The sequence below is a fragment of the Haliotis rubra genome, unplaced genomic scaffold, assembly GCF_003918875.1.
Source record: "Haliotis rubra isolate DU_JTF1 unplaced genomic scaffold, ASM391887v1 Scf16, whole genome shotgun sequence".
NCBI lineage: Eukaryota > Metazoa > Mollusca > Gastropoda > Lepetellida > Haliotidae > Haliotis > Haliotis rubra.
This window is the reverse complement of record NW_025765558.1, coordinates 1,038,446-1,063,463: the sequence shown is the minus strand read 5'-3', so window position 1 is coordinate 1,063,463 and position 25,018 is coordinate 1,038,446. Positions and strand designations below refer to the sequence as shown.

At 40.1% G+C, this 25,018-nt stretch overlaps 1 protein-coding gene across 8 annotated transcripts in view; it reads right to left on the bottom strand.

Annotated features, from left to right (window-relative positions):
• The window catches only part of LOC124271372 (high affinity cationic amino acid transporter 1-like), a 54,406-nt gene that overhangs the window by 28,848 nt on the left and 540 nt on the right, over window positions 1-25,018 (bottom strand). Inside the window, exons 1-8 of one of the 8 annotated variants that reach the window (XM_046706468.1) lie at window positions 19,629-19,852; window positions 15,449-15,592; window positions 9,045-9,164; window positions 6,820-6,948; window positions 6,006-6,161; window positions 4,040-4,179; window positions 1,418-1,532; window positions 705-927 (exon numbers count right to left, since the gene is read on the bottom strand). In XM_046706468.1, the coding sequence (XP_046562424.1) occupies window positions 705-927; window positions 1,418-1,532; window positions 4,040-4,179; window positions 6,006-6,161; window positions 6,820-6,948; window positions 9,045-9,164; window positions 15,449-15,569 (1,004 nt within the window). In that variant the 5' untranslated portion in view covers window positions 15,570-15,592; window positions 19,629-19,852. Of the gene's footprint in view, window positions 1-704; window positions 928-1,417; window positions 1,533-4,039; window positions 4,180-6,005; window positions 6,162-6,819; window positions 6,949-9,044; window positions 9,165-15,448; window positions 15,593-18,141; window positions 18,243-19,628; window positions 19,853-25,018 lie in introns of those variants that run through there. The other 7 variants (XM_046706469.1, XM_046706472.1, XM_046706466.1 and 4 more) reach the window with 7 other exon arrangements.

Sequence of the window (25,018 nt, the reverse complement as noted above, 5' to 3'; positions counted from 1 at the left end):
GCCATCCAATATAGCAAATCCTCACCTCCAAACCAAACCCATCCATTTTCCCAAAGACCAACAACCCACATATACACCAATTCAATCCCCCACCATTAAACCAACAAACCAACTTTCCCAAATTCCCACAGTCCGACTGCCTCGCCATCCACAACAAATCCTCACCTCCAACTATTGTTTCAGACCCACATCACCTAGATACTTTTAACCCAACCCAACCTTGAAGCTGCTCCAACACTGATAAACCAATATTAAGCTATCTTGACATTAGTGTTGGGAATTGGTGGAAATCTCACAATTGATGATTGCTTCATTACCAACGAACAATCATCGAAAAAAATTGGTTAGTGTCATTTTTCAGATTTTCCTACCTAGGTTGTTATTGTAGATATGTATAACATGATGCAACTTGCTACTTTAAAGTGATGACTAATATATCATGAACATAAACTTCCGGGAGTCTTAGAGAAATATCCAGTGATGACTTTTTAGTTAGTGAAGTGAGTTTTCTAAGAAATAAACATGTTTCCAGGCCCTGACAACTTCTAAGATATGTTCCATTGTCAAGTATTTCAAAGACTAAAACAGTAGTTCCAAAATCGTTTGTTTGATTATGAGAAAATGTGATCGATTGCTTGGTCGTTTGGTCACTGCGACCAATCTTCGACTATTTCAATTAATCGGAGCACCACTACTTTACATACCTTGTAGAGAGTCCACAGATGGCCCCCACGGCAATTACGTACTTGGCCACCCCCCAGCCAAGCCGGTCGAACACGATGGGGAGAGGAGCATTGGGGTCAAGAAGGTAGTAGGGGCAGAGAAGGGTGAGGACCGTGGAAAGGCCGCAGTATGCAACGGTGATGCCAATGAGGGATACCACGATGCTTATGGGGATCGCACGCTGGGGATTCTTGGCCTCTTCACCTGTACAGGCACACAAGCAGTAGGTAGTGCATTTGTACTCGTTACAGGTACTTGAACAATCAGTAATATACTTGTACTCGTTACAGGTACTTGAACAATCGGTAATATACTTGTACTCGTTACAGGTACTTGAACAATCGGTAATATACTTGTACTCATTACAGGTACTTGAACAATCGGTAATATACTTGTACTCGTTACAGGTACTTGAACAATCGGTAATATACTTGTACTTGTTACAGGTACTTGAACAATCGGTAATATACTTGTATTTGTTACAGGTATGCAAATGTTACCTTAAGAAATCATTAATTATTTTACGTTTCAATGTGATACAAAAGTGATACAATATTCTCACAATTGCGGAACACCAGAATATTGCTAAAAGCAGTGTAAAACCCAACTCACTCACTCACCCTGCAGGCAGCAGTCACAAACAAGGATACCAAATGATAATGAAGTATTTACATATGAAAAGACAACATCCTACCTGTAGTGGCAATGCAGTCAAAGCCGACAAAGGCGTAGAAGCAGGTGGCGGCCCCGGACATCATCCCCGAAAACCCAAAGGGCATAAACCCTCCAGATCCTGCATCGCTGGGAACCTGCAAAAGTTTGCGAGAATTTTATTAGGCTACGTCTGGCAATATTCTAGCGATATTATTAGAAGTGACACCAGAAATGAATTTCACATTATACTCATGTGGGGTTCAAACCATTACCTTCAACATGACAAACACACTATCCACTCGGCCAGCTCACATCGCTAACAGCGGCTGTGGGATGGATAAGGTGAAGGAGGATTAGAGGACTCAGGTGCTCTTCAATTTGTGTTCAGGGTGATAAGGTAGCCTAGCGGTTAAAGCGTTTGCTGGTCATGCCCAAAAACTGGGTTCGATTCCTCACGTTTGCAGTGTCTGAAGCCCCATGTGATTTTACAGGAATATTCCTAAAAGTGGCATAAAACCTAACTCACTTACTCTAGTTGTGTTCATCATGTTCATGCATTGCTCATATGAAATATGACCGCCTCCGTGGTGTAGTGGTTAGAGCGTCCGCCCGGAGAGTGGAAGGTCGCGGGTTCAATCCCGACCGCGTCATACCAAAAGACGTTAAAATATGGTACTTGTTGGTCCCTGCCTGGCGCTCGGCATTAATGGGTACAACAAGGACTGGTCGGCTCAGAGTCAGTATAATGTGTCTGAGTGGGGTATTCATGCTTCACTGCGGCATGGTATCTCAGTGGGCTAGCACTATAAAACCAGCTTCAGTCTGGGCTAGTACATGCAGCCGCACATGCACATACACACGCATGCACGTCGTCATATGAGCAAATATTCTCAAGCACGACGTTAAACCCAATTTCAGCTCACCACCTCATATGAAATATACTTAGTACCAAAAGAAACGCAAATCACATAAAACTGTGATACAGTGGTGAACAAAAGGTTTGCTTATGAAAACATGCAGAGAAAACAATGAGAGTCTGTAAAGTGAACACACAACTCATCCGTATTGAAAACCAGATGTGTTTTTGTAATAATGTCAGTAAGACATCATTACACTGCGCCATTTGGAAGTGTGACTTAAGAGTCATGGAAAATAACATTTAAGTATCAAGTATGGCCTCCATAACCAGTCACTTTGGTATCATGAGAACACACAGCTGACGAGAATGACTATCTCCACAACCAATGCATGAAACAAATGTACAAGTATTCACTATTTTGTACAAACTCAAGGCTTTTCATGGTATTTTGATTAGGTACATGTGTGATATGGGTAACAGATAGGTAGGGGATGAAAAGTGGTACCTCTGATTGAATACAGGTAAGAGATAGTTTTGAATAGTACAGTGTTATCTCTGATTCAGGTACAGGTGAGACACAGGTAAGATACAGGTTTGGTACAGGTGAGAGAGAGATAGGAGGTTGAAAGTGTTACATCTGATTGAGATTCAGGTGAGAAACAGGTATGAGTAGCAGTGTTACCTCTGATTCAGATACAGGTGGTACAGGTGAGAGACAGGTAGGAGTAGCAGAGTGTTACCTCTGATTCAGATACACCTGAGATACAGGTTGCACAGGTGAGAGACAGGTAGGAGTAGCAGAGTGTTACCTCTGATTCAGATACACCTGAGATACAGGTTGTACAGGTGAGAGACAGGTAGGAGTAGCAGAGTGTTACCTCTGATTCAGATACACCTGAGATACAGGTTCAGGTAGGAGTACAGAGTGTTACCTCTGATTCAGATACACCTGAGATACAGGTTGTACAGGTGAGAGACAGGTAGGAGTAGCAGAGTGTTACCTCTGATTCAGATACACCTGAGATACAGGTTGTACAGGTGAGAGACAGGTAGGAGTAGCAGAGTGTTACCTCTGATTCAGATACACCTGAGATACAGGTTGCACAGGTGAGAGACAGGTAGGAGTAGCAGAGTGTTACCTCTGATTCAGATACACCTGAGATACAGGTTGTACAGGTGAGAGACAGGTAGGAGTAGCAGAGTGTTACCTCTGATTCAGATACACCTGAGATACAGGTTGCACAGGTGAGAGACACGTACTAGTAGCAGAGCGTTACCACTGATTCAGAAAAAGGGGAAATACAAGTTGTACAGGTGAGAGACAGGTAGGAGTAGCAGAGTGTTACCTCTGATTCAGATACATGAGATGCACAGGTGGGACAGGTGAGAGACAGGTACTAGTAGCAGAGTGTTACCTCTGATTCAGATACACCTGAGATACAGGTTGCACAGGTGAGAGAGGTAGGAGTAGCAGGTTGATTCAGATACACCTGAGATACAGGTTGTACAGGTAGGAGTAGCAGAGTGTTATCTCTGATTCAGATACACCTGAGATACAGGTTGTACAGGTGAGAGTCTGATTCAGATACACCTGAGATACAGGTTGTACAGGTGAGAGACAGGTAGGAGTAGCAGAGTGTTACCTCTGATTCAGATACACCTGTGAGATACAGGTGGGACAGGTGAGAGACAGGTAGGAGTAGCAGAGTGTTACCTCTGATTCAGATACATGTCAAACACAGGTGGGACAGGTGAGACACATGTGGTAAAGTCAAGAGACAGGTAGGAGTCAGAAAGTGTTACCTCTGATTTGGGGATGGACCAGTTGTGAGCGTCAGCCTTGAACAGTCCACACACAATGACATAGGTGACAACCAGCAGGTTGACAACGGTGAAGATGTTGTTGAACATTGTCGACTCCTTCACACCAACAGCAAGTAGAACTGAAACAATTTCATCATCCTACATGAACAACAGACACCCTTCGACATAGAGATTAACTCAACCTGACCTCCTACATTCACACTACATAATCAAACTCTACTGCAAATTCTTGAATTTATAGAGTACACACTGTACATACTAGTGGTGGTCCGATTAATTGAAATAATCGAAGATTGGTCGCAATGACAAAACGACCAAGCAATCGATCATGTTTTCTCATAATCGAACACAAACAATTTTGGAACACTTGTTTGCAATAACAATATAAATTTCAAAAGGTTTTTTCTTTATTTTTTGTGCATTAACAAACATAACCAGGAAAATTTGATAAATGACGCTAACCAATTATTTTCGATGATTGATCGGTTGTAATGAACCAATCATCAATTATGAGATTTACACCAATTCCCAACACTAGTACATACCCTTGCTTATACCAAATATGGTATTGAATAAAACAAGGGATATTATTATTATTATTCTTTGCATGTAGAATGTCTTTATTTCAATGTAGCAACATTTCCCTGAAGATACCAACTAATATTTGTACAGGTTACCGGAGTACCCCCTTGGGTAAATAATTTTCACGACCGGGTCCTGAATAAACCATCCAGGCCATGCTGACAATGACTTGTCAAAACATCAGACTTAAGCAAAACTTGGAACAATTTTAATTCATCCATTAATGAACCAAGTTAGTCAATAGATATTCTGTGATATTTTTTAAACAGTAGAGTGTTATATAACAATACATGGGTTTCCTGAGTTGTGAAGTCACAATATGATATGACCAAACACCGCTCTGTTTACTTTCAGTCGCCACGATTGTCAGGTCAGTAAGGGAATTAGCTCTAAACAAAGCTGTAAGCTGTGTACAATAAAGAAGAAGTTGTCATCCATATACTCGTCTTATATATTCAACAACTTCTAAATGCCTCTCAAGAATCTCAAAGCTGTAACAGGTACCCAAGGTCGGGCCGGGTAATGATACCTCCGGGTACCAAAGTCTGATATTTTGACCCATCCCAGCCCTAACACAAACACCATTATGAAGTAAGTCACATCACTTGTTTGATAATAGTGTTTGTATCTGCACCAAAACATCACCTTCACTGGAGGAAATATGTCAAAGACCAGTATCCACAGAATCCGTCAAAAAGCCATTTAAACAACTGATGATACTGAATGCAAAAGAAGTTCCGGGTCCCGATCTACAAAACACTTGTGGACCGCCTCCGTGGTGTAGTGGTTAGAGCATCCGCCCAGAGAGCGGAAGGTCGCGGGTTCGATCCCCGACCGCGTCATACCAAAAGACGTTTAAATATGGTACTTGTTGGTCCCTGCCTGGCGCTCGGCATTAATGGGTACAACAAGGACTGGTCAGCTCGCAGTCAGTATAATGTGTCTGAGTGGGGTATTCATGCTTCACTGCGGCATGGTATCTCAGTGAGCTGGCACTATAAAACCAGCTTAAGTCTGGGCTAGTACATGCAGCCGCACATACACATACACACGCATGCACGTCGTCATATAAGCGAAATATTCTCAAGCACGACGTTAAACCCAATTTCACCTCACCTCACAAAATACTTGTAGCGCTACGACATTCGTAAGCCTTTGATAAACTATAGAGTTACGACAGGTCGCAACGTTATTTATGCTTTTTGGATCAAGATCCTGGTTCATATATCCACAAAGCTCACTGGTTAAATCTCCAGTCAAACCAGTACCTTTTGAACCATCTGAAAGTATTCAAGACAGCAAATCCTGTAACTCTGAACAGCTGTGGTGCTATGATCACTAACAATGTCTGTGTGTGTCTTACCTGTCAGAACTAATGTAATGCTGAAAGCAAAGAAATCAGGGTATTGTGACAACCCTGTGACATCCATCGGCATGTTTTCCTTGAAGAAGTCCTGTATCTTGTTGTCGATGAGAGAGTCGAAATAGGAGCTCCACGCTCGGGCCACACTAGCTGTGCCTGGAGTTCAGAAAACATTAAGAGGACATGTATAATGTGCAAATATTATTGACTAGTCCACCATGAGAACATGTATAAAGTGTATCCATTCTCTGGCAATGTAGGTCCATTTATGGCATCATATTCTGATAGTGGCTGCTATAACAACGTGTTTGTGCGATCTTCTGATCATTTCGCACACAATGTCCCTAAAATATATTTAAACAATATTGAAAGAAACACTCAATAAACTAGATAAAAAACTTAAGTTTTAGTAAGATATGCAATATATCCTTTAGCATAATAAAAGAATTAACTTGTTTACTTCAGTATTTATTTGTCTACATTCTATTATTGGTATTCCATGGTGGCTAAACACACTGAGGGTGCAGGTTCAAGTCCAACATGGTCATAACCAAAGCCTGGTCACATCCTGATGATGCAAAAAGCAGTTTCTTTGTTTTGTTTGTTGTTAGCAATATTCCAGCTATATGGCAGCGGTCTGTAAATAATCAAATCTGGACCAGACACTCCGGTGATCAACAGCATGAGCATCTATCTATGCAACTGGGATACGATGACATGTGTCAACCAAGTCAGCGAGCCTGACCACCCGATTTCGCTACTAACCTCTTAAAACAAGCATGGGATACTGAAAAACTCACTCACTAACTCTCACCTATGACATATTCCAGGATCAGATTCCAGCCAATCACAAAGGCAATCAGCTCCCCGACAGTGACATAGCTGTACACATAGGCTGATCCTGCCTTCGGCACCCGCGCAGCAAACTCCGCATAGCATATCCCTACAGACAAAAGTCCCAATATAAAACTGTTATTTTCCATATTCAAAATCCACGAGTTTTGTGATCTATTTATTACGGACAGGACGGGAAAACAGTGTGATCCATGATGGCAAATCAAGCAATGCCGGATGTAAACAAAACAAAAAGGAGACAACTCTGTCACGACTACTTTATAGATGAAAATAAACAATTAAAAATATTCAATTGAACTATAATACTAATCCCCAGGACACTGAAATTGAATTTTGATTATCCACACACCTAATGTTTTGTTTGGTGGACATATTTGGTCAAAAAATGCTTCAATGGAGTTAAAATGTCAGTTTGTTAGGCGTACATCAGACCATATTACCCGAGGAAGAAGTTTACAACGTTTTTTATCTTACCGCCATGTTGAATGTACAAAATATCATTTTATTTTATTTTGAAGATCGAAGGATTTCACATTGGCACATGAACTTTAGAACTGCTTTAAATAAGAATGATAACTAAAACCTTGTTTGATTCCAATGTTTCTTAATATCACTGTAGCACTTGTACATTGTATTGCTGTTTTTGTTTATACTTATTTTTTTTATACTTATTTATTTAACAGAATTGAACCTCTTTGATACAACTACAAAAAGGAGAAAAACGTATTTGTTAAAGACATATTCTAATGTAAGTATTACCAGCTATCCACCTTATATTTCAAATTATATTTTTAAATAGGGTTTAATAATCACAACTGGGAATTGATTTATTGAATATGCAAATAAAATATTCTTTTTTCTTCATCTACATTAAATGCAGACAAAGCAGACAAAATGACCTAAAAATATTTCTCAAACTGAACATTCGTGTAACCCTTGCTGTCATACCCCTGGTGGAATTTTAAATGATATCACTGAAAAAAATGTGAATGACCAAAGCAAAGTCAGACTAAAATATCCCCAGAGATGTGAAATATAAGCCCACTGTTTAAGATTAAAGTTGATTAGTTACACACAGATATAATATTATTGTTTTAAAACACGTTGCTATTTATAATTCCCAAAAATGTTGGAAGCGCACATACAATATCCAAAACAAGCCCACAAGATCATCAGAAATACACTCAATCGGGCCCATGAGAGCCATTATGTCAACAAACGCACAACATGTATTTGAATCCCCACCGTCCATGGCACTATCCTCACCAAAATCTACAAGAGGCAACACAGTTCTGTTAGCTACGTTCTTTGTGCTTTCAATATGACGATATATGGTTTTCAGGATTTTTTAAACAAACACATAATGCAATAACTGATTAAGTACTGGGGATTATGTTTATCAAAGCACCGCAATCATTACCCTCCTTCTGATTGGTTTGTCGTGTTTTCGCACATGACAAGCATCAAGACAGGGATGTGTCTTCTTGGAGGTAATGTAAAGGGGCGAGTGGTGACGAATGTACCGACTATATGACATATAAACAAAATGGCGTCTGCCTCTCGACTGGATTTCTAAAATCAGTGAAACATTCTGACAAGATTAAAACTGCTAAAAAATGATTTTCAATTATGTTTAAGTTGAGTGTGCAAATGATTCAATATATAAAACAGTTTAAATGAAGCAGTCAAAGTCGGTAAAATAAATATGTAAATAGTGAAATCAAATACAGCTAATCGAACAGTTTTCGAACTCCCTGCACTGCATGCGTAATATTATGACGTCATACAATTGTAAGTGATACAGCTTTTCGGTGGAGAGCTTGGCGGTTACCGTGCTAGCAGTTAATACTTTTTCCAGTTGTCAACCTCCTGACCAATGAAATTAAAGTATTTTACATGAAGGTAAGATAATGCCTCATGTCTAACCAAATTTAATTTGGGGCGCAAAATACATTAATAAATTCACTTTATTGCTGTTACGCGATACAGTGTAAAATGTTCATAATTATAGTTCTATCAGCCATGAAATTAGTCAAACAAGGTTTTGTCTCCACAACCGTAAATGATTTCACATTAACAAAATGATAATTTCAAATTGCTACATGACTAATATCTATCTATCTGACATGGTATCTTTGTGCAAGCTTCCTGTTCATCCATGGTTTGTGAATTTGAAGCACTCACCTGCAAACACTGATGCAACAGCTGCTATGAGAAATGACAGGACAACAGAAGGCCCTGCAGTCTGACGGGCTACCTGCCCAGCCACAACGTAGATACCTGCTCCAAGAGTACTCCCAATACCTGTAAACAGTGAGTGAGTGAGTGAGTGAGTGAGTGAGTGAGTGAGTGAGTGAGTGAGTGAGTGAGTGAGGTTTCGAGTGGTGAGTGAGTGCATTCAGTGAGTGAGGGAGTGAGTTATACCGCATTCAGCAATATTCCAGCTATACGGCGGCAGTCTGTAAATTATTGAGTGTGGACCAGACAATCCTGTGATCAACAGCATGAGCATCTATCTATGCAATTGGGAATCAATGACAAGTGTCAACCAAGCCAGCGAACCTGACCACCCGGTCCCGATAGTCGCCTCTTACGACAAGCATGGGTCACTGAAGGTTCATTCTAACCCGGACCTTCACGAGTTGAGTGAGTGAGTGAGTGAAAGAGTGAGAGAGAGAAAGAGTGTGAGTCAGTCAGTGAGTGAGTGAGTGAGATTTCACATTTTGCTGTTTTCTAAAGAAGATGAGCACCATTTGTTCTCGACTGTGTGCAGTACAGAACTTTCTGTTGGAACTTTCTGTTGTCACATTGACAAGTCAAAATGTTTTTGGACACAAAATTTAAACAGGATAAAATTTATACAAAAGGGTTATTACATATCATAACAGATAAAAACACACTTTGAAAATGGATATTAGAATTTTTGTATTAATGGATGCCAAAATAAAATAAGCATTGTCACTAAGGTGACATAATCCCCGACTGCAAATTATCAAATCAAACTTAAAAAGTAATGAAAGTTTAACATGAAGTTAAATGTACAAAAAAACATGACCAGTCAACCTCTCTTGATATCTTGCTCTTTAGTTGTTCCAACACACACACGTCCGCCCGGAGAGCGGAAGGTCGAGGGTTCGATCCCCGGACGCGTCATACCAAAAGACGTTAAAATATGGTACTTGTTGGTCCCTGCCTGGCGCTCGGCATTAATGGGTACAACAAGGACTGGTCGGCTTGGAGTCAGTATAATGTGTCTGAGTGGGGTATTCATGCTTCACTGCGGCATGGTATCTCAGTGGGCTAGCACTATAAAACCAGCTTCAGTCTGGCCTAGTACAAGCAGCCGCACATACACATACACATGCATGCACGTCGTCATATGAGCGAAATATTCTCAAGCACGACGTTAAACCCAATTTCACCTCACCTCACCTCCAACACACACATAATTTCAAGACTGACTTTGACCTTGACATGAATGTCATAGTGTATGAAATATGCGAAAATGGTACTAAAGAAATTGCTTATTGACAAATATTCAAGGGAAGTCTTGAAAGTCTATGAAGTAAATCCAGTGAATTCAGGTTAACATGCTGAAATCTTCAAAGTGTCGCAGTGACCTTGAAAATTATGTGAAGGTCACCAAAATTGACTGGGCCCTGTGCCTTCATTAGATGAAGCTTGGTGTCAAATATGAAAAAAATCCAGGGAATGTTTTTTGCGATATCTTGCTGACTATCTTAACATGCAATTTAACATGCTGAAATCTTCAAAGTGTCGCCGTGACCTTGAAAATTAAGTGAAGGTCACCAAAATCGACTGGGCCTTGCACTTTTCCTAGATGAAGCTTGGTGTCAAACGTGAAGAAAGTCCAGTGAATGGTTCTTGAGGTATCTCGTTGACAAGCATAACATGCAGGTTAATATGCTGAAATCTTCAAAGTGTTGCCATGACCTTGAAAATTATGTGAAGGTCACCAAAATCAACTGGGCCCTGCACCTTTCCTAGATAAAGCTTGGTGTTGAATATGAAGAAAATCTAGAGAACGGTTCTTGAGATATCTCGCTGACAAGAGTAAAATGTTAAAGTCCCCTTGTGACCTTGAAATGAAGGTCAAGGTCACCAAACCTGACTGGGACCTTTCTTATACTGTGATGAACCTAGGTAGCAAATATGAAAAGAATCTAGTCGACGGTTCTTAAGATATCCCAATTCGTGCGTACGGCCGGACGGTGCCTAATACCATATCCCCCGCCCCTCGTTGTTGTGTATATATACAGTGTATGAAATAAGCCAAAATCACAGACAGACATCAGGGCTGGTAACTTCAAAATGTTACCAGCCCAAAATTGGTTTAACCAATATGGAACATGTTATCTAAAATTTTACCAGACCATCGGGTTGGCTACCTGTAAATTTAGACCGTCCGTCAGAAATCTAGCCCGTCTCGGGCGGTCGGACGGGCCTTATTTCATACTCTGGTATATGAAGGTAATATATCCAAGCACAAGAATAATTTTTGTACAGTTTGATATCTCTTTTCAGATGGGCTTGAGCTCAAAAACACATTCACCTATTAAGAGCTGTAGTTAGCAATGTGTTTTAAATGCAAGTTAGTATATATCATGTAGTTTTCCAAATTTTACGTAAGGCCAAAAAAAAATAATGTCTGTTTCCGGTAACCCGACCGACCCTATCCTAACCCATCCGACCCTAAATCTTTTTTTTAACCAAGTCAAAATCATGACTGGAGTGCATTTCAACTCATCATTTTAATTTTTCAGTGTATGTAGGGCTAAAATGGATTGCATTGAATTGGCATAATGGGCTCTCACTGACAAAACCTGCATATAAATAACATGAATAATGATTTGATATAGAAATCTTTCAATGTTTCATCACAAGGCATTGTCACTACATGATATGGTATCCTTGAAGACCTTCTCAGGTGCCCACCTGGTGCTACTAAAAAAATATATAAAAAAGTAAACAAAACAGATAAAACCGACCCACCTACCCTATTTTTTAAACAGCATATAATAGGAAACAGACATATTTTTGGGGGGCCTAATGACATCCAGAGCAGCATGTCAATGGCTCTCCATCTGGCCTAGTCAGCCGGATGGACCAAAGTAACAGCTGCAGTGCTCATTTAGTAATGAGTCAGTCAGTGAGTATAGTTTTATGCCACTTTTAGAAATATTCCAGCAATAACATGGCGGGGGACCCCAGAAATGGGCTTCACACATTGTACCCATGTAGGGAATTGAACCCGGGCCTTCGGCATGACAAGCCAACGCTTTAACCACAAGGCTACCCCATCATTTAGTAATGATTAGTGCTGGTTATTGCTTGTATTATGCAGATTGATAGTTTGAGCTCAGTAATCGATCAATAATCAACTGTAATCGTACACCCCACCACAAAACTCATGTGGGCAGTAACAGGACACTATCATAATACTGTGCAAACAAAACAGTGTGCGTGCGTGCGTGTGTGCGTGCGTGTGCGTGCTGCGTGTGTGATATGATGATTTTATGGAGAGGTATGTTCAATGTGAATGATCCCCCCCTAAAATGTATGTACAATGTACGAGACCCTCTCTGCATGTCATGTACAAAATCAATGACCCCCAACCCCCTTCTGATAATTTATAATTTTTCAAATGTTTGTGTACAAAATTGTTGAGCCCACCTTGTATTGTACATGTGTACAAAATTGATGACCCCCACTACCTACCCAGAACAAAATGGGTGACCCCTCTTATGATGATCAACACCTCACTAGCCATGAATTATGAACTGTCCCTTACACTGGTGCACATGGGAAATGATATTTGTCCAATACTGACTGTATCAAGTTCACAATTGTTACTTATTTCAACACGACCATTCAGAACTGACTTTGTCTTCTCGCCATTAAGTGAGTGAGTGAGTATGGTTTTACACTGCTTTTAGCAATATTCAAGCAATATCATAGCAGAGGACACCAGAAATAGGCTTCACATATTGTACCCACGTGGGGAAACAAACCCAGTGTAACAGGCCAAACTTTTCCCCTGGCAAAACCTTTCTTGGGGAAACTTTGGCCTAGGACAAACTTTTCCCACTTGGCTCAATCTTTCCCAACCCTTGAATCAACTTTAAAGGCTACCTCTTTTAAACCCTTGTTCTCATATCAAAAGGGGGAGATTCTGGCCAAGCAAGGCTATTTCTTCCCCAACCTTGTTTTCATGTTTATGTTCATCTTGACAAAAGTCAGAAACGAAAACAAGACATAGCTATTCATGTGAACACATTGATAAGATATTCATGTTGATGTCAAGTTCCATTAACAATTTACAAATATTAGATTATAAACAGCATGATAAGAGAGAAGGCAGCCTGTGTATATTACATCTTACTTACCCGTCAAATGTGCGATTGAATGTTTACATCTTATTGTGACATGATTTGGACAGATGAAGAACTAATGCAATGTGTCTTCATAGGAATGGCGGCAGGAGCAGGATGGATTTAGAGATATATGCCGTTCAAAGATGTATGCATTCAAATCACTACACTCAAGTCAGAGGCAAAAATGGACTATAGTATTTGGCAAAATGTGCACCAAAATATAAGTCAAAACTACTGTTGGTTTATAAGAGCAAGGGTGGGCCAGAATCTTGGCCTAGGCCAGATTCTCTCTGGGGATAGTTTAGACCAGGAAAGAAATGGCCTGCTACACTGGGTCTTCGTTGATGAGCCGCCAACACTTTAACCACTTGGCTACCCTACCGTCCTAGCTAGGCCATAATCTCCCCCCTTTTGATATATGAGCAAGGGTGGGGAAGAAGTGGCCTAGCTTGGCAAGAATCTCCCCCCTTTTGATATATGAGCAAGGGTGGGGAAGAAGTATCCTAGCTAGGCCAGAATCTCCCCCCTTTTGATATATGAGCAAGGGTGGGGAAGAAGTGGCCTAGCTTGGCCAGAATCTCCCCCCTTTTGATATATGAGCAAGGGTGGGGAAGAAGTGGCCTAGCTTGGCCAGAATCTCCCCCCTTTTGATATATGAGTAAGGGTCGGGCGCGGAAGTGGCCTATGCTTGGCCAGAATCTCCCCCCTTTTGATATATGAGCAAGGGTGGGGAAGAAGTGGCCTAGCTAGGCCAGAATCTCCCCCCTTTGATATATGAGCAAGGGTGGGAAAGAAGTGGCCTAGCTTGGCCAGTCTCCCCCCTTTTGATATATGACTGACTGACTGAGTTTAGTTTTACGCCGCTTTTAGCAATATTCCAGCAATATCACGGCGGGGAACACCAGAAATGGGCTTAACACATTGTGCCCATGTGGGGAATTGAACCCGGATCGTCGGCGTGACGAGCCAACGCTTTAACCACTAGGCTACCCCACTGCCCCTTTGATATATGAGCAAGGGTGGGGAAGAAGTGGCCTACCTAGGCCAGAATCTCCCCCCTTATGATATATGAGCAAGGGTGGGGAAGAAGTGGCCTAGCTTGGCCAGAGTCTCCCCCCTTTTGATATATGACTGACTGACTGAGTTTAGTTTTAGACGCAGCTTTAGCAATATTCCAGCAATATCCCTGGCGGGGACACCATTTTGAAATGGGCTTAACACATTGTGCCCATGTGGGGAATTAACCCGGACCGTAGGCGTGACGAGCCAACGCTTTAACCACTAGGCTACCCCACCGCCCCTTTGATATATGAGCAAGGGTGGGGAAGAAGTGGCCTAGCTTGGCCAGAATCTCCCCACTTTTCATAGAAAACAGAACAAAATATCCTAGTTTAAACAGGGGGAAACTTTGGCCTAGGGGGGGGAACTTTAGCCTAGCCCAAACTTTCTCTGGGGTCAGAATATCCTAGGACAAAACCTCCACGGGGAAAGTTTGGCCTAGGCCAGATTCTCCCCAGGGAAAGTTTAGACCGGGAAAGAAATGGCCTGCTACACTGGGTCTTCGTTGATGAGCCAACCCATTTTACCACTTGGCTACCCTACCGTCCCTCTCGCCATTAAGACCATGCCATAATGTCTCAATAGCAGTCTGCTGTTTGCATTTATACCAGGGCTGGATATCGATATAGATTATAGAGATATTGATAATCATTAACTAAATATTGATCGATATACAAGTGAAACCAGTACTTCTGAGGCCATATTCCATGTACTGGCAGCCTTACACACTAACATGTTAGGCCAATGAAGGAGAGAGTGAATTAAAAGAGTAAATAGGACTACTCAATAATTCTAACATCTGTTGGGCTGGTGGGTAGCCTAGTGGTTAAAGCTTTGAATCGTCATGCTGAAAACCTGGGTTCGATTCCCCACATGGGTACAATATGTGAAGCCCATTTCTGGTGTCCCCGCGTGGATATTGCTGGAATATTGCTTAAAGTGGCATAAAACCGAACTCACTCACTCTAAGACCTTAGCACCATATACTATATAATGACAGCCCTACACACTATTGTTTAAGCAAATAAAGGAGGGAGTGAATTTAAATGATAAACAGGACTACTCTCTTTAATTTAACAATTTTAGTGATACATTAGGGAAATGTATGACAAACAGTAAATCTGGTTTACTTACCTAGACCAATCAGATCACACGTCGTAAGGACTCTAGCCAATGAGGTTTCTTCACTGAGGTTGACTCTTTTCTTTCTGGAGAGTTTGCTTATAAAGCAGCCTATTTTAGACATTCTCGACATGTTGTCTCCGGGCGGGTCTTCTGCTAAAATAAAATCATAACAGTTCTTTCAGGTGCATCTTTAATAAATTGCCTCTTATCAGTACCTTCACACATACCCTACCGTCACAATGATATCGGTAAAACATGTATAACCTAACTTCATAAGGATATAACCCATGAAGGTCCGGGTTAGAATGAACCGTCAGTAACCCATGCTTGTCGTAAGAGGCGACTAACGGGATCGGGTGGTCAGGCTCACTGGCTTGGTTGACACATGTCATCAGTACTCATTGTGCAGATCAATGCTCATGCTGTTGATCACTGGATTGTCTGGTCCAGACTTGATTATTTACAGACTGCCGCCATATAGCTGGAATATTACTGAGTGCAACGTAAAACTAAACTCACTCACTCACTCATAAGGATATACCCCATATACTCTACCTTCATAACCTTCATACCGCCTCGTAGTGTAGTAGTAAGAGCAACCGCCCGAAGAGTGGAAGGTATTGGGTTTGATCCCCGGCCATGTCATACCAAAAGACGTTAAAATATAGTACTTGTTGGTCCCTGCCTGGCTCTCGGCATTAATGGGTACAATGAGGACTTATAAGGTCGTCTCGGAGTCAGTATAATATGTCCGAGTGGAGTATACAAGCTTAACTGTGGCATGGTATCTCAGTGAGCCAGCACTGAAAAAATAGCTTAAGTCTGGGCTAGTACAAGCAGCCACACATACACACATGAAATATTCTTAAGTGCGATGTTAAACCCCATTTCACCTCACCTCACCTATCTTCATAATGATATCAGTCTATACACATATACCCTACCTTCACAAGGATATGTCTATACACATATACCCTACCTTCATAATGATATCAGTCTATACACATATACCCTACCTTCACAAGGATATGTCTATACACATATACCCTATCTTCATAAGGATATCAGTCTATACACATATACCCTACCTTCACAAGGATATGTCTATACACATATACCCTACCTTCATAAGGATATCAGTCTATACACATATACCCTACCTTCATGAGGATATCAGTCTATACACATATACCCTACCTTCATGAGGATATCAGTCTATACACATATACCCTACCTTCATGAGGATATCTGTCTATACACATATACCCTACCTTCACAAGGATATCAGTCTATACACATATACCCTACCTTCATGAGGATATCTGTCTATACACATATACCCTACCTTCACAAGGATATCAGTCTATACACATATGCCCATACCTTCATGAGGATATCTGTCTATACACATATACCCTACCTTCATGAGGATATCAGTCTATACACATATACCCTACCTTCATGAGGATATCAGTCTATACACATATACCCTACCTTCATGAGGATATCTGTCTATACACAGATACCCTACCTTCATAAGGATATCTGTCTACACACAATATGCCCTACCTTTATAAGGATATCTCTCGGTCTAAACACATATACCCTACCTAATCATAAGGATATCAGTCTATACACAAATATACCCTACCTACACAAGGATATCGGTATCTTCATATGTACAGTAAGTTCACAAGGGATGTCGCTGAGTTTCTACACGTATACCCTGCCTTCACAAGTGATATCGGTATCTTCATATATACCCTGCCTTCATAAAGGATATCAGTACCTTCATATATACCCCACCTTCACAAGGGATATCAGTACCTTAATATATACCATAAGTGCACAAGGGATGTCAGTTTCTTCATGTATACTCCACTTTCACAAGGGTCATAATATCAGTACCTTCATATACACTCCACCTTCACAAGTCAGATATCAGTAACATTCATATATACCCTACATTCACAAGGGATGTCAGTACCATTCATATATACCCCACCTTCACAAGGGATATCAGTACCTTCATATATACCACAAGTCACCATATATACCCCACCTTCACAGGGATGTCAGTACATCAGTACCTTCACAAGGGATATATACCTTCATATATACCTTCACAAGGGATGTCAGTACCTTCATATATACCCCACCTTCACGAGGGATGTCAGTACCTTCATATATACCCCACCTTCACAAGGGATGTCAGTACCTTCATATATACCCCACCTTCACAAGGGATGTCAGTACCTTCATACATACCCCACCTTCACAAGGGATATCTGTACCTTCATATATACCCCACCTTCACAAGGGATATCAGTACCTTCATATATACCCCCACCTTCACAAGGGATATCTGTACCTTCATATATACCTTAAGTTCACAAGGGATGTCAGTTTCTTCATATATACCCCACCTAAATTACAAGGGATGTCAGTACCTTCATATATACCCCACCTTCACAAGGGATATCACTATCATACCATACCTTTTAGACTGAAGCTGAATTAACATCAACAGTTAAATTCTATTTCACATTGGGCAGCTTTTATGAACGTTCTAACATTACAATAATTATTCAACTCATTTTTAATTTTAAATAGATTTTTTAACTGTTTCACCCTTAGCTGTTTACTCTTTCAAATATACCCTATAGTCATAAGTTGCATCAGTATCTTCATATACACCTCACCTTTACCCGGGACACCCTTCGGGGAAACATCTTGTTCTGTTGTACCTTCCATGTGCTCATCAACAAATGACAATGTACAATTGCTAGCTGTTTCCAAATGCACTTGTCACCCAGGCAAATGGATACGCAACAGTAACATGTGTGCACAAACAATCAGTTGTTTGTAAAAGGTGTATCATGTTCAAATGAGGCATCAGGTGGAACCTTTCTGTTAGGGTATTCAGTTTATCATTTAGCTCACCTGATTCACAGGTTTTGAGGGAAATGTCCAGTCAGACCACCTCAGGGGGTTCCCAGGGTCTTTTTTTGTATAAATACCTCGAAAAGAGTAATTATTTGTATATTATGTCCCTCTATAACTGTGTTATTATTGCTTGCTGTCCCTGACTTAAAGTAAAACATACAATGGGCACTTAATTAAGGACCATTCATAATTTATGTCTAGGGGGTGATAATGATTTTAAGGGGGGTCACCCATTTTGTTCTGGGGAGGTAGGGGGTCATCAATTTTGTACACATGTACTACGGAGGGTCAGCAATTTTGTACATGAAAATATAATTAAATTATGCTTAATCTTAAGGGTGGGGTGGGGGGAATCCATGCAGGGGGGGACTTACTTTGTACATAAATTTTAGGAGGGGTTGTTCACATTGTACATGCTTCTCCATAAAAGTCATCATCACCGCTACCCCTCTAGCCACAAATTATGTAAGGTCCATAGCACTCAGACTAACAACTAGTCTCTGAAATGAAGATATTTTACAGAAAAAAAAGTTCATAGTAAAAAAAAATATATAATGAAAATGAGCCCTGAGACTTTCTTCATTTTCAGAAGCAGTGGAAATCTAGACTTGCCACACATTCTAGATTTGCGTGGGCTTTCTTGGATATATTTGCTTAAGGGTCTGTATGACAGATTGCTAATCTGCCATATTGCCTTCCTAGACAAGAAGATTTTGCAACTATTTTGTTTGTCTTTTAATATTTTTCCCTCAACAAAGTGAACAAGTGGGTTGCAAGGAATTCAAGGTATGTATTATCTTGAATGAGATCTCCATTATCTATTTACATGTCTATAAGTGACAAAAAATATGCTTGTAAATGTTGATCAAGTGGGTTCACGAGCTAGGTCAAATCACACTCCTCAAGCTCCACACAGAGAGTTTAGGTCACGCTCAACTGGCTCTGAACACGAACTGACAGTGTTTGAATTTCCCCGTCCAGTTTGTTTACCAACAGACACACTGCCCCACTGTCCAACATTAATTCAAATATTGAAAACATATTTATTGCAACATTTTTTACCTGTCAACTTTTGTCATCATCCTGCTGTAAAACAGTTTTCAGGACAATAGTTACATTTAACAATATTTAAATTCATATTTATATTACACATATGTTGAAATATGACGTCTGTTGGTCATATGTCTGGTTAAACTTAGCTGGCATTCGTATCTGGCGGAAAAGATAGTTTCAGTATACTTACAATGTCATGTGATGATCGTTTGTGTTTGACACGCTCGCAGAGGTTGTGTCACAAAGTGTGTGGCGAGCGCTGATAAAATTATCAGCGATGTTGTTATATAGAAGTTTGCATAAATGACATCTAATATCAGGACGGAAACTGTTCTCGTATTACCTACAGTGTCAATAAGGAAGGGTCTTTACCCACGTGACCTCGTCCCTCGGTCTGATCTGACCAGGTAAGCAAAATAGTCCGTCACATGACATGCCGAAAAGAACGTCAGATATCTTTCACTATACCGCGCCCTAAAACGGGGAGCTTTTTTAAAATGTTTATTCATTCCCGTTATTGAGCTGTTCCGCTGTAACGAACACGAGATCCAACTGGATACATTTGTCAGGGTTACGTCTCATGTGGAAATAAACATGAGCGTAATTTGAAGATAGATTTAAATAAACTGGTGGTGTACGTATTTTTGTCAGCGGATTGTAAACTTCTGTCACACAATTGCGCATGGGAGTAGCTCCGATTTGTATGTACATACCCAGAATAGCTTAATAGATCATGTGAATAAAACGCCAATGATCTAGCTTTCCGAATTAGGTTGTAGTTATGCACTGTGATTGTGGGGTTGACTGAGTTTAGTTTTACGCCGCTTAAACATTAGCAATATTCCAGCAAAATCACGGCGGGGGCACCAGAATTGGGCTTCATACATTGTAACCATGTGGTGAATCATACACGGGTCTTTAACCACCACCCTACCGCCCCTCCTTGTTTGTGGAACAATTTGTCGGGTGTTATTTATATTTCCTATTTCAAATAGCTCTGCAGAGTCACTTCCGTATGATCCGTGGGTTCGAATCTGGGTTCGCATGGATTATGTTCAAGGTCGAAAGCACCAAACCCGTGGGTTTCCTCAAAGCTATAAACAGACACATCTAAACACTGCATCGCTTCCTTCTTTCCTCCTCAAACTGACACCTCGTGTAACTGGAATATTGTTAAAACCGGCATTAAAAACCCAACTCACCCGCTGACTGACTCACTCACTCACTCACCCAATCACTCACTCAATATAATATTCTCGATGTTTCTTGATTCTGTGTCAAATGGAGAGGACAAAAACCATCAACTAAAGCTTTAAAAACTGTCCATATTGACCCAGTAAAGACGTCTACACGTCCAATACGCTTGTCAATAATATATAGTATACAGGAATAACAGTTATCGACTAACCTACTCTTTAAACAGCTTGCGCTGCAAAAATATATTTTGCATTTGCACTTGGTATACAATACGGGAGTCAATTTGTATTCTAGAAACCGGATGTATATCATGTACGTAGGGTCTAAAGAGACAAGGTTTAATGTCACCATATGTACAGGTGCGTTGGCACATCTGTTCACGTTTCAGCATCCCGTGCCTATTATCCATTTATCTCTTTATTATTCTACTGCATAATGTCATATTAATGGAAAAATGATAGTCGTGATTATATAGCTTATTTCTGATTTCGGAGCGGTGGAGTAGCCTAATGGCTAAAGCGTTCACTTGTCACGCCGAAGACCCAAATGGGTGCAATGTGTGAAGGTGAGCTACAGTAATGTCGCACTGTATTCATTTATTCCCTTAAGGCAGTTTTTGCTCTTTACATTTGTGCAGCATCAACGCAGAATGAACATATCATATTTACGGTTTGCCATAACACTAGAGAGTATTGGATCATTAACACAGTAATGAATATAAATTGAGTTTATATGAATATCGCTCAATAATAACATTCAGAGATGGAAACTTCCGAAAGAAATGAGTTACTAGAAATTGTAATAACAGAGAAGAATTATTTGTTGACGAAGTACACTGTATATATTTTACTATATATACATGGTGTAATTAGTTTGTACATGGTGAACCGAACATAATTATGGAAACAATATGCTAAATGTTTTGCGCCATTGTGATATGTTTTAAACATTGTATGAGAAATTATATATAAACATGATATATTTGTCATTTTGTTGCTTACAGCCACTCACAGCAACATATGAGCTCTATGGTAAATATATACTGAGAGAAACAAATAAAGGAACACAGGAAAATGTTAGCGTTCCTTTCATTAAATATTTTCCAGTTTTCATCACCAGCTTTGAATAGCGCTGTGGGAGGAAATCTGGGAATAGATAAATGAACACTGCCATGAAGTGGTGTTCCTTTACTTGTTTCCCTCAGTATATAATAACATCTGGAGCAGACAGTCGGTGTTGGGATCAATATATTGCTAGCAGCGTTCCACGTCGTCGGGACATTCGGCAATATTGCATACTACTTTTTTTATTCCTCCTCAGTGTACGTCTTCTGAATACTGTGTCTAGAATATGCCCTCCTTAAAATAATGTTCAGTGCCTTGCCAAGGCATATTTCCCGTAATCACTCGTACCTCGTTGGTTATTCTCTAAATATTCCCAGTCAATTTTGTACACAACGTCACGGAACGTTAATGAATCGAATGACGTCACATGAAGAATGACGTCATAGAGATGACGTCATGTTAGATCATGCTTTGATCATAATAGTCTAGAGGCTAAGTCCAGTAGGAGGCTCAGAAAAAGAGTTTGTTCCACACCTACTGCATAAAAGGTCTGACTACACAGTTTGATCCAGGAGAGTCTACTGAACATTTCTAGGTACTATGTAATCCCAAATTATAGGGTAGGTAAAAAGTTAGGGGTCATCCTTTGGTCCTTTGAAAAAATGGCCGTCATGGCTGCATTTTGTCTTATATAGTTCTGATAAGATAAGATAAACTTTATTGTCCCGAACAAATTATTATTTCCTGGCTTGTCTCCTGTACTATGAGATAAGATTCAAAGAGCCAATGCAAGCATATAACAACAAATAATTTAAAGTATATATTTCTACACAATGCCAAGCTAATAAGAATATAATGTTGAATTATAACATAATCAAAGTTCATGATATAATAATCACTCGTGCCCCATCATAGATTTCACTATTTCAATTTTGGAGGCAGATTTAGAAGTTTTATGCTGTATGGGACAAATGATTTTGAAGTTCTATTAGTTTTGTAATACATGATTTTGAAACGGCGGCCAGAAGGCAGAAGTTCATAACATTCATTTAAAAAGTGTGATGGATCCAATTGAATGGCCAGAGCTTTCTTCTTAACTTTTGACTCATACTGAAAAGGTAGAGGTTCGAAATTGAAGCCGCAAATTTTGCTGGATATGTTTACAATTTTGTCAAGTTTGTTTTTCTGTGTAAGAGGAAGATTGCCATACCAGGCATGAAAGCAGAAAGTTAAAATACTATTAATGAATGTTTGGTAGAATAATTTTAAGATATTAGTGTCTACATTAAATGATCGCAATTTTCGCAGAAAGAAAAGCCTCTGTTGTGCTTTCCTATAGACACGATGTGAATTTGATTTCCATGAAAGTTTAATATCAATGATAGTACCAGGGAAAGGACGAAGGAAATATGGAAATCGAAACGAAGCAGTATGTTCCTGTTACTGTTCCTTCTGTCTTTCTATGTCTTCTGAGTTTATTAAATTCATTGAACGGAATATTTGTTTTTGTTGTTTGTGTCATCATCAACCCATGTCAGATATGGGTGTCTCGGGATGATATCGGGCAAGATATGAATAATGAAGTGTATAATAATCTCTACGTATTTCCCGAGCGAGAGTGAGGGATATACTGATATTTAGACACGAGTGTCGTAAACATAGTATGATATGGGCACGAATATAATATTCTATTTATTACCGAAGTCGTCAAATTGACGAAAATACACCCAAATCTACTTTCATAAACAGGCTGGCTACCCTGCCGTCGCCGCAAGTAGAACGCAACGTCATAGAAGAAACGTGACGTCATAGCATTGTTCATGACGTCACGTCACCATGTCAAAGTGATATTTTGCCCTAGGGCATCGTAAGAAAAATCTGAACCCCGATATTTTCGCCCTCGTAGGTAATAAAACCTGATAATTCATAGTGCCTGAAAACCAGCTTGTGAGTGAGTATGGTTTTACGGCGGGGGACACATTGTATCCATGTCGAGAATCGAACCCGGGTCTTCGGCATGACGAGCGAACTCTTTAACCATTAGGCTACCCATGCACCGCCCTAAAATACAAGGTTATAATCTGTCTAACTCCACTAATGAACTTCTCTAGGCCTCGGTGTTATGTCATTAGATATCCCAGCATGAGGAGTCTTGTAAATCTTGAGGGTTTTTTAAATGTTAGAGTTGAACGCGTTTGACTAGTTAACAAAAATCCGTAATATAAAATGCAATATTAAATCTGTCACTACAAAAAAAAATCTTAAACAGAACGAGGCAGTCACTGACAGAAGTAAGTGCAAGTATCTCTTACTTTGATACGCTCGCCGCATTTTAAACATTTAAAAGGACACAAGCGTTTTTTAAATGTGAAGAACATCACTCACATACATATTGACCTCATGGCGAGGATATCTCTCTCAGTCCATAGACCGCCTAGGGTCTAACATACCAGAACTTGTCCATATAGTATAACATGTCTTCGTCACATACTTCTGTGATAACATACCTGTATAGCAGAATGTGGAAGACGAAAAAAATCAGCGCTGTTGTGAAAACTTTAAATTTAATATTTCATTAAGCTGTTTTGCAAAATATTACACACTTTTAAAGCATGTTAAGCTAAGTATTCATACGTTCTGAAAAGTCGAAAATACCTCTCTTGCTCACAGACTCTTGGAAATAATGTGAAACTTTTGTTCCCCTGCTGTCAATCTCCCCATATCATCTCATTTAATAATTACTCCAATTGAACCCGTTATAATAAAATATTAAAATATTATATAAATTGTTGCATCTGCTCAAGTCTTATATGATAAAACCATGTTAATTTGGATCATGGGAAGTTTAAATGTAGCCATATATGTAGACGCTTAGGTCCGGTAAGCTGTATTTCCTGATTAACGGGGTTTTAAAACAATTCCATATTATCTATCATCAATACCTGTCAGTTGCAGCAGCCTTAATACTCATAAAATGTTGGACCCGTGAAGGTCCGGGTTAGAATTGATCTGCAGCAACCCATGCTTGTCGTAAGAGGCGACAAACGGGATCGGGTGGTCAGGCTCGCAGACTTGGTTGACACATGTCATCGCATCCCAATTGCGTAGATCGATGCTCATGCTGTTGATCACTGGATTGTCTGGTCCAGACTCGATTATTTACAGACCGCCGCCCTATAGCTTGAATATTGCTGAGTGCGGCGTAAACCTAAACTCACTCACTCACTTAAAACGCTTGAATATTTCTTTAATACTAGCTGGATCCCTGGTTTGTTTGTCTGTTTGTTAGAATATTCTAGTCATACGAAGGCGGTGTGTA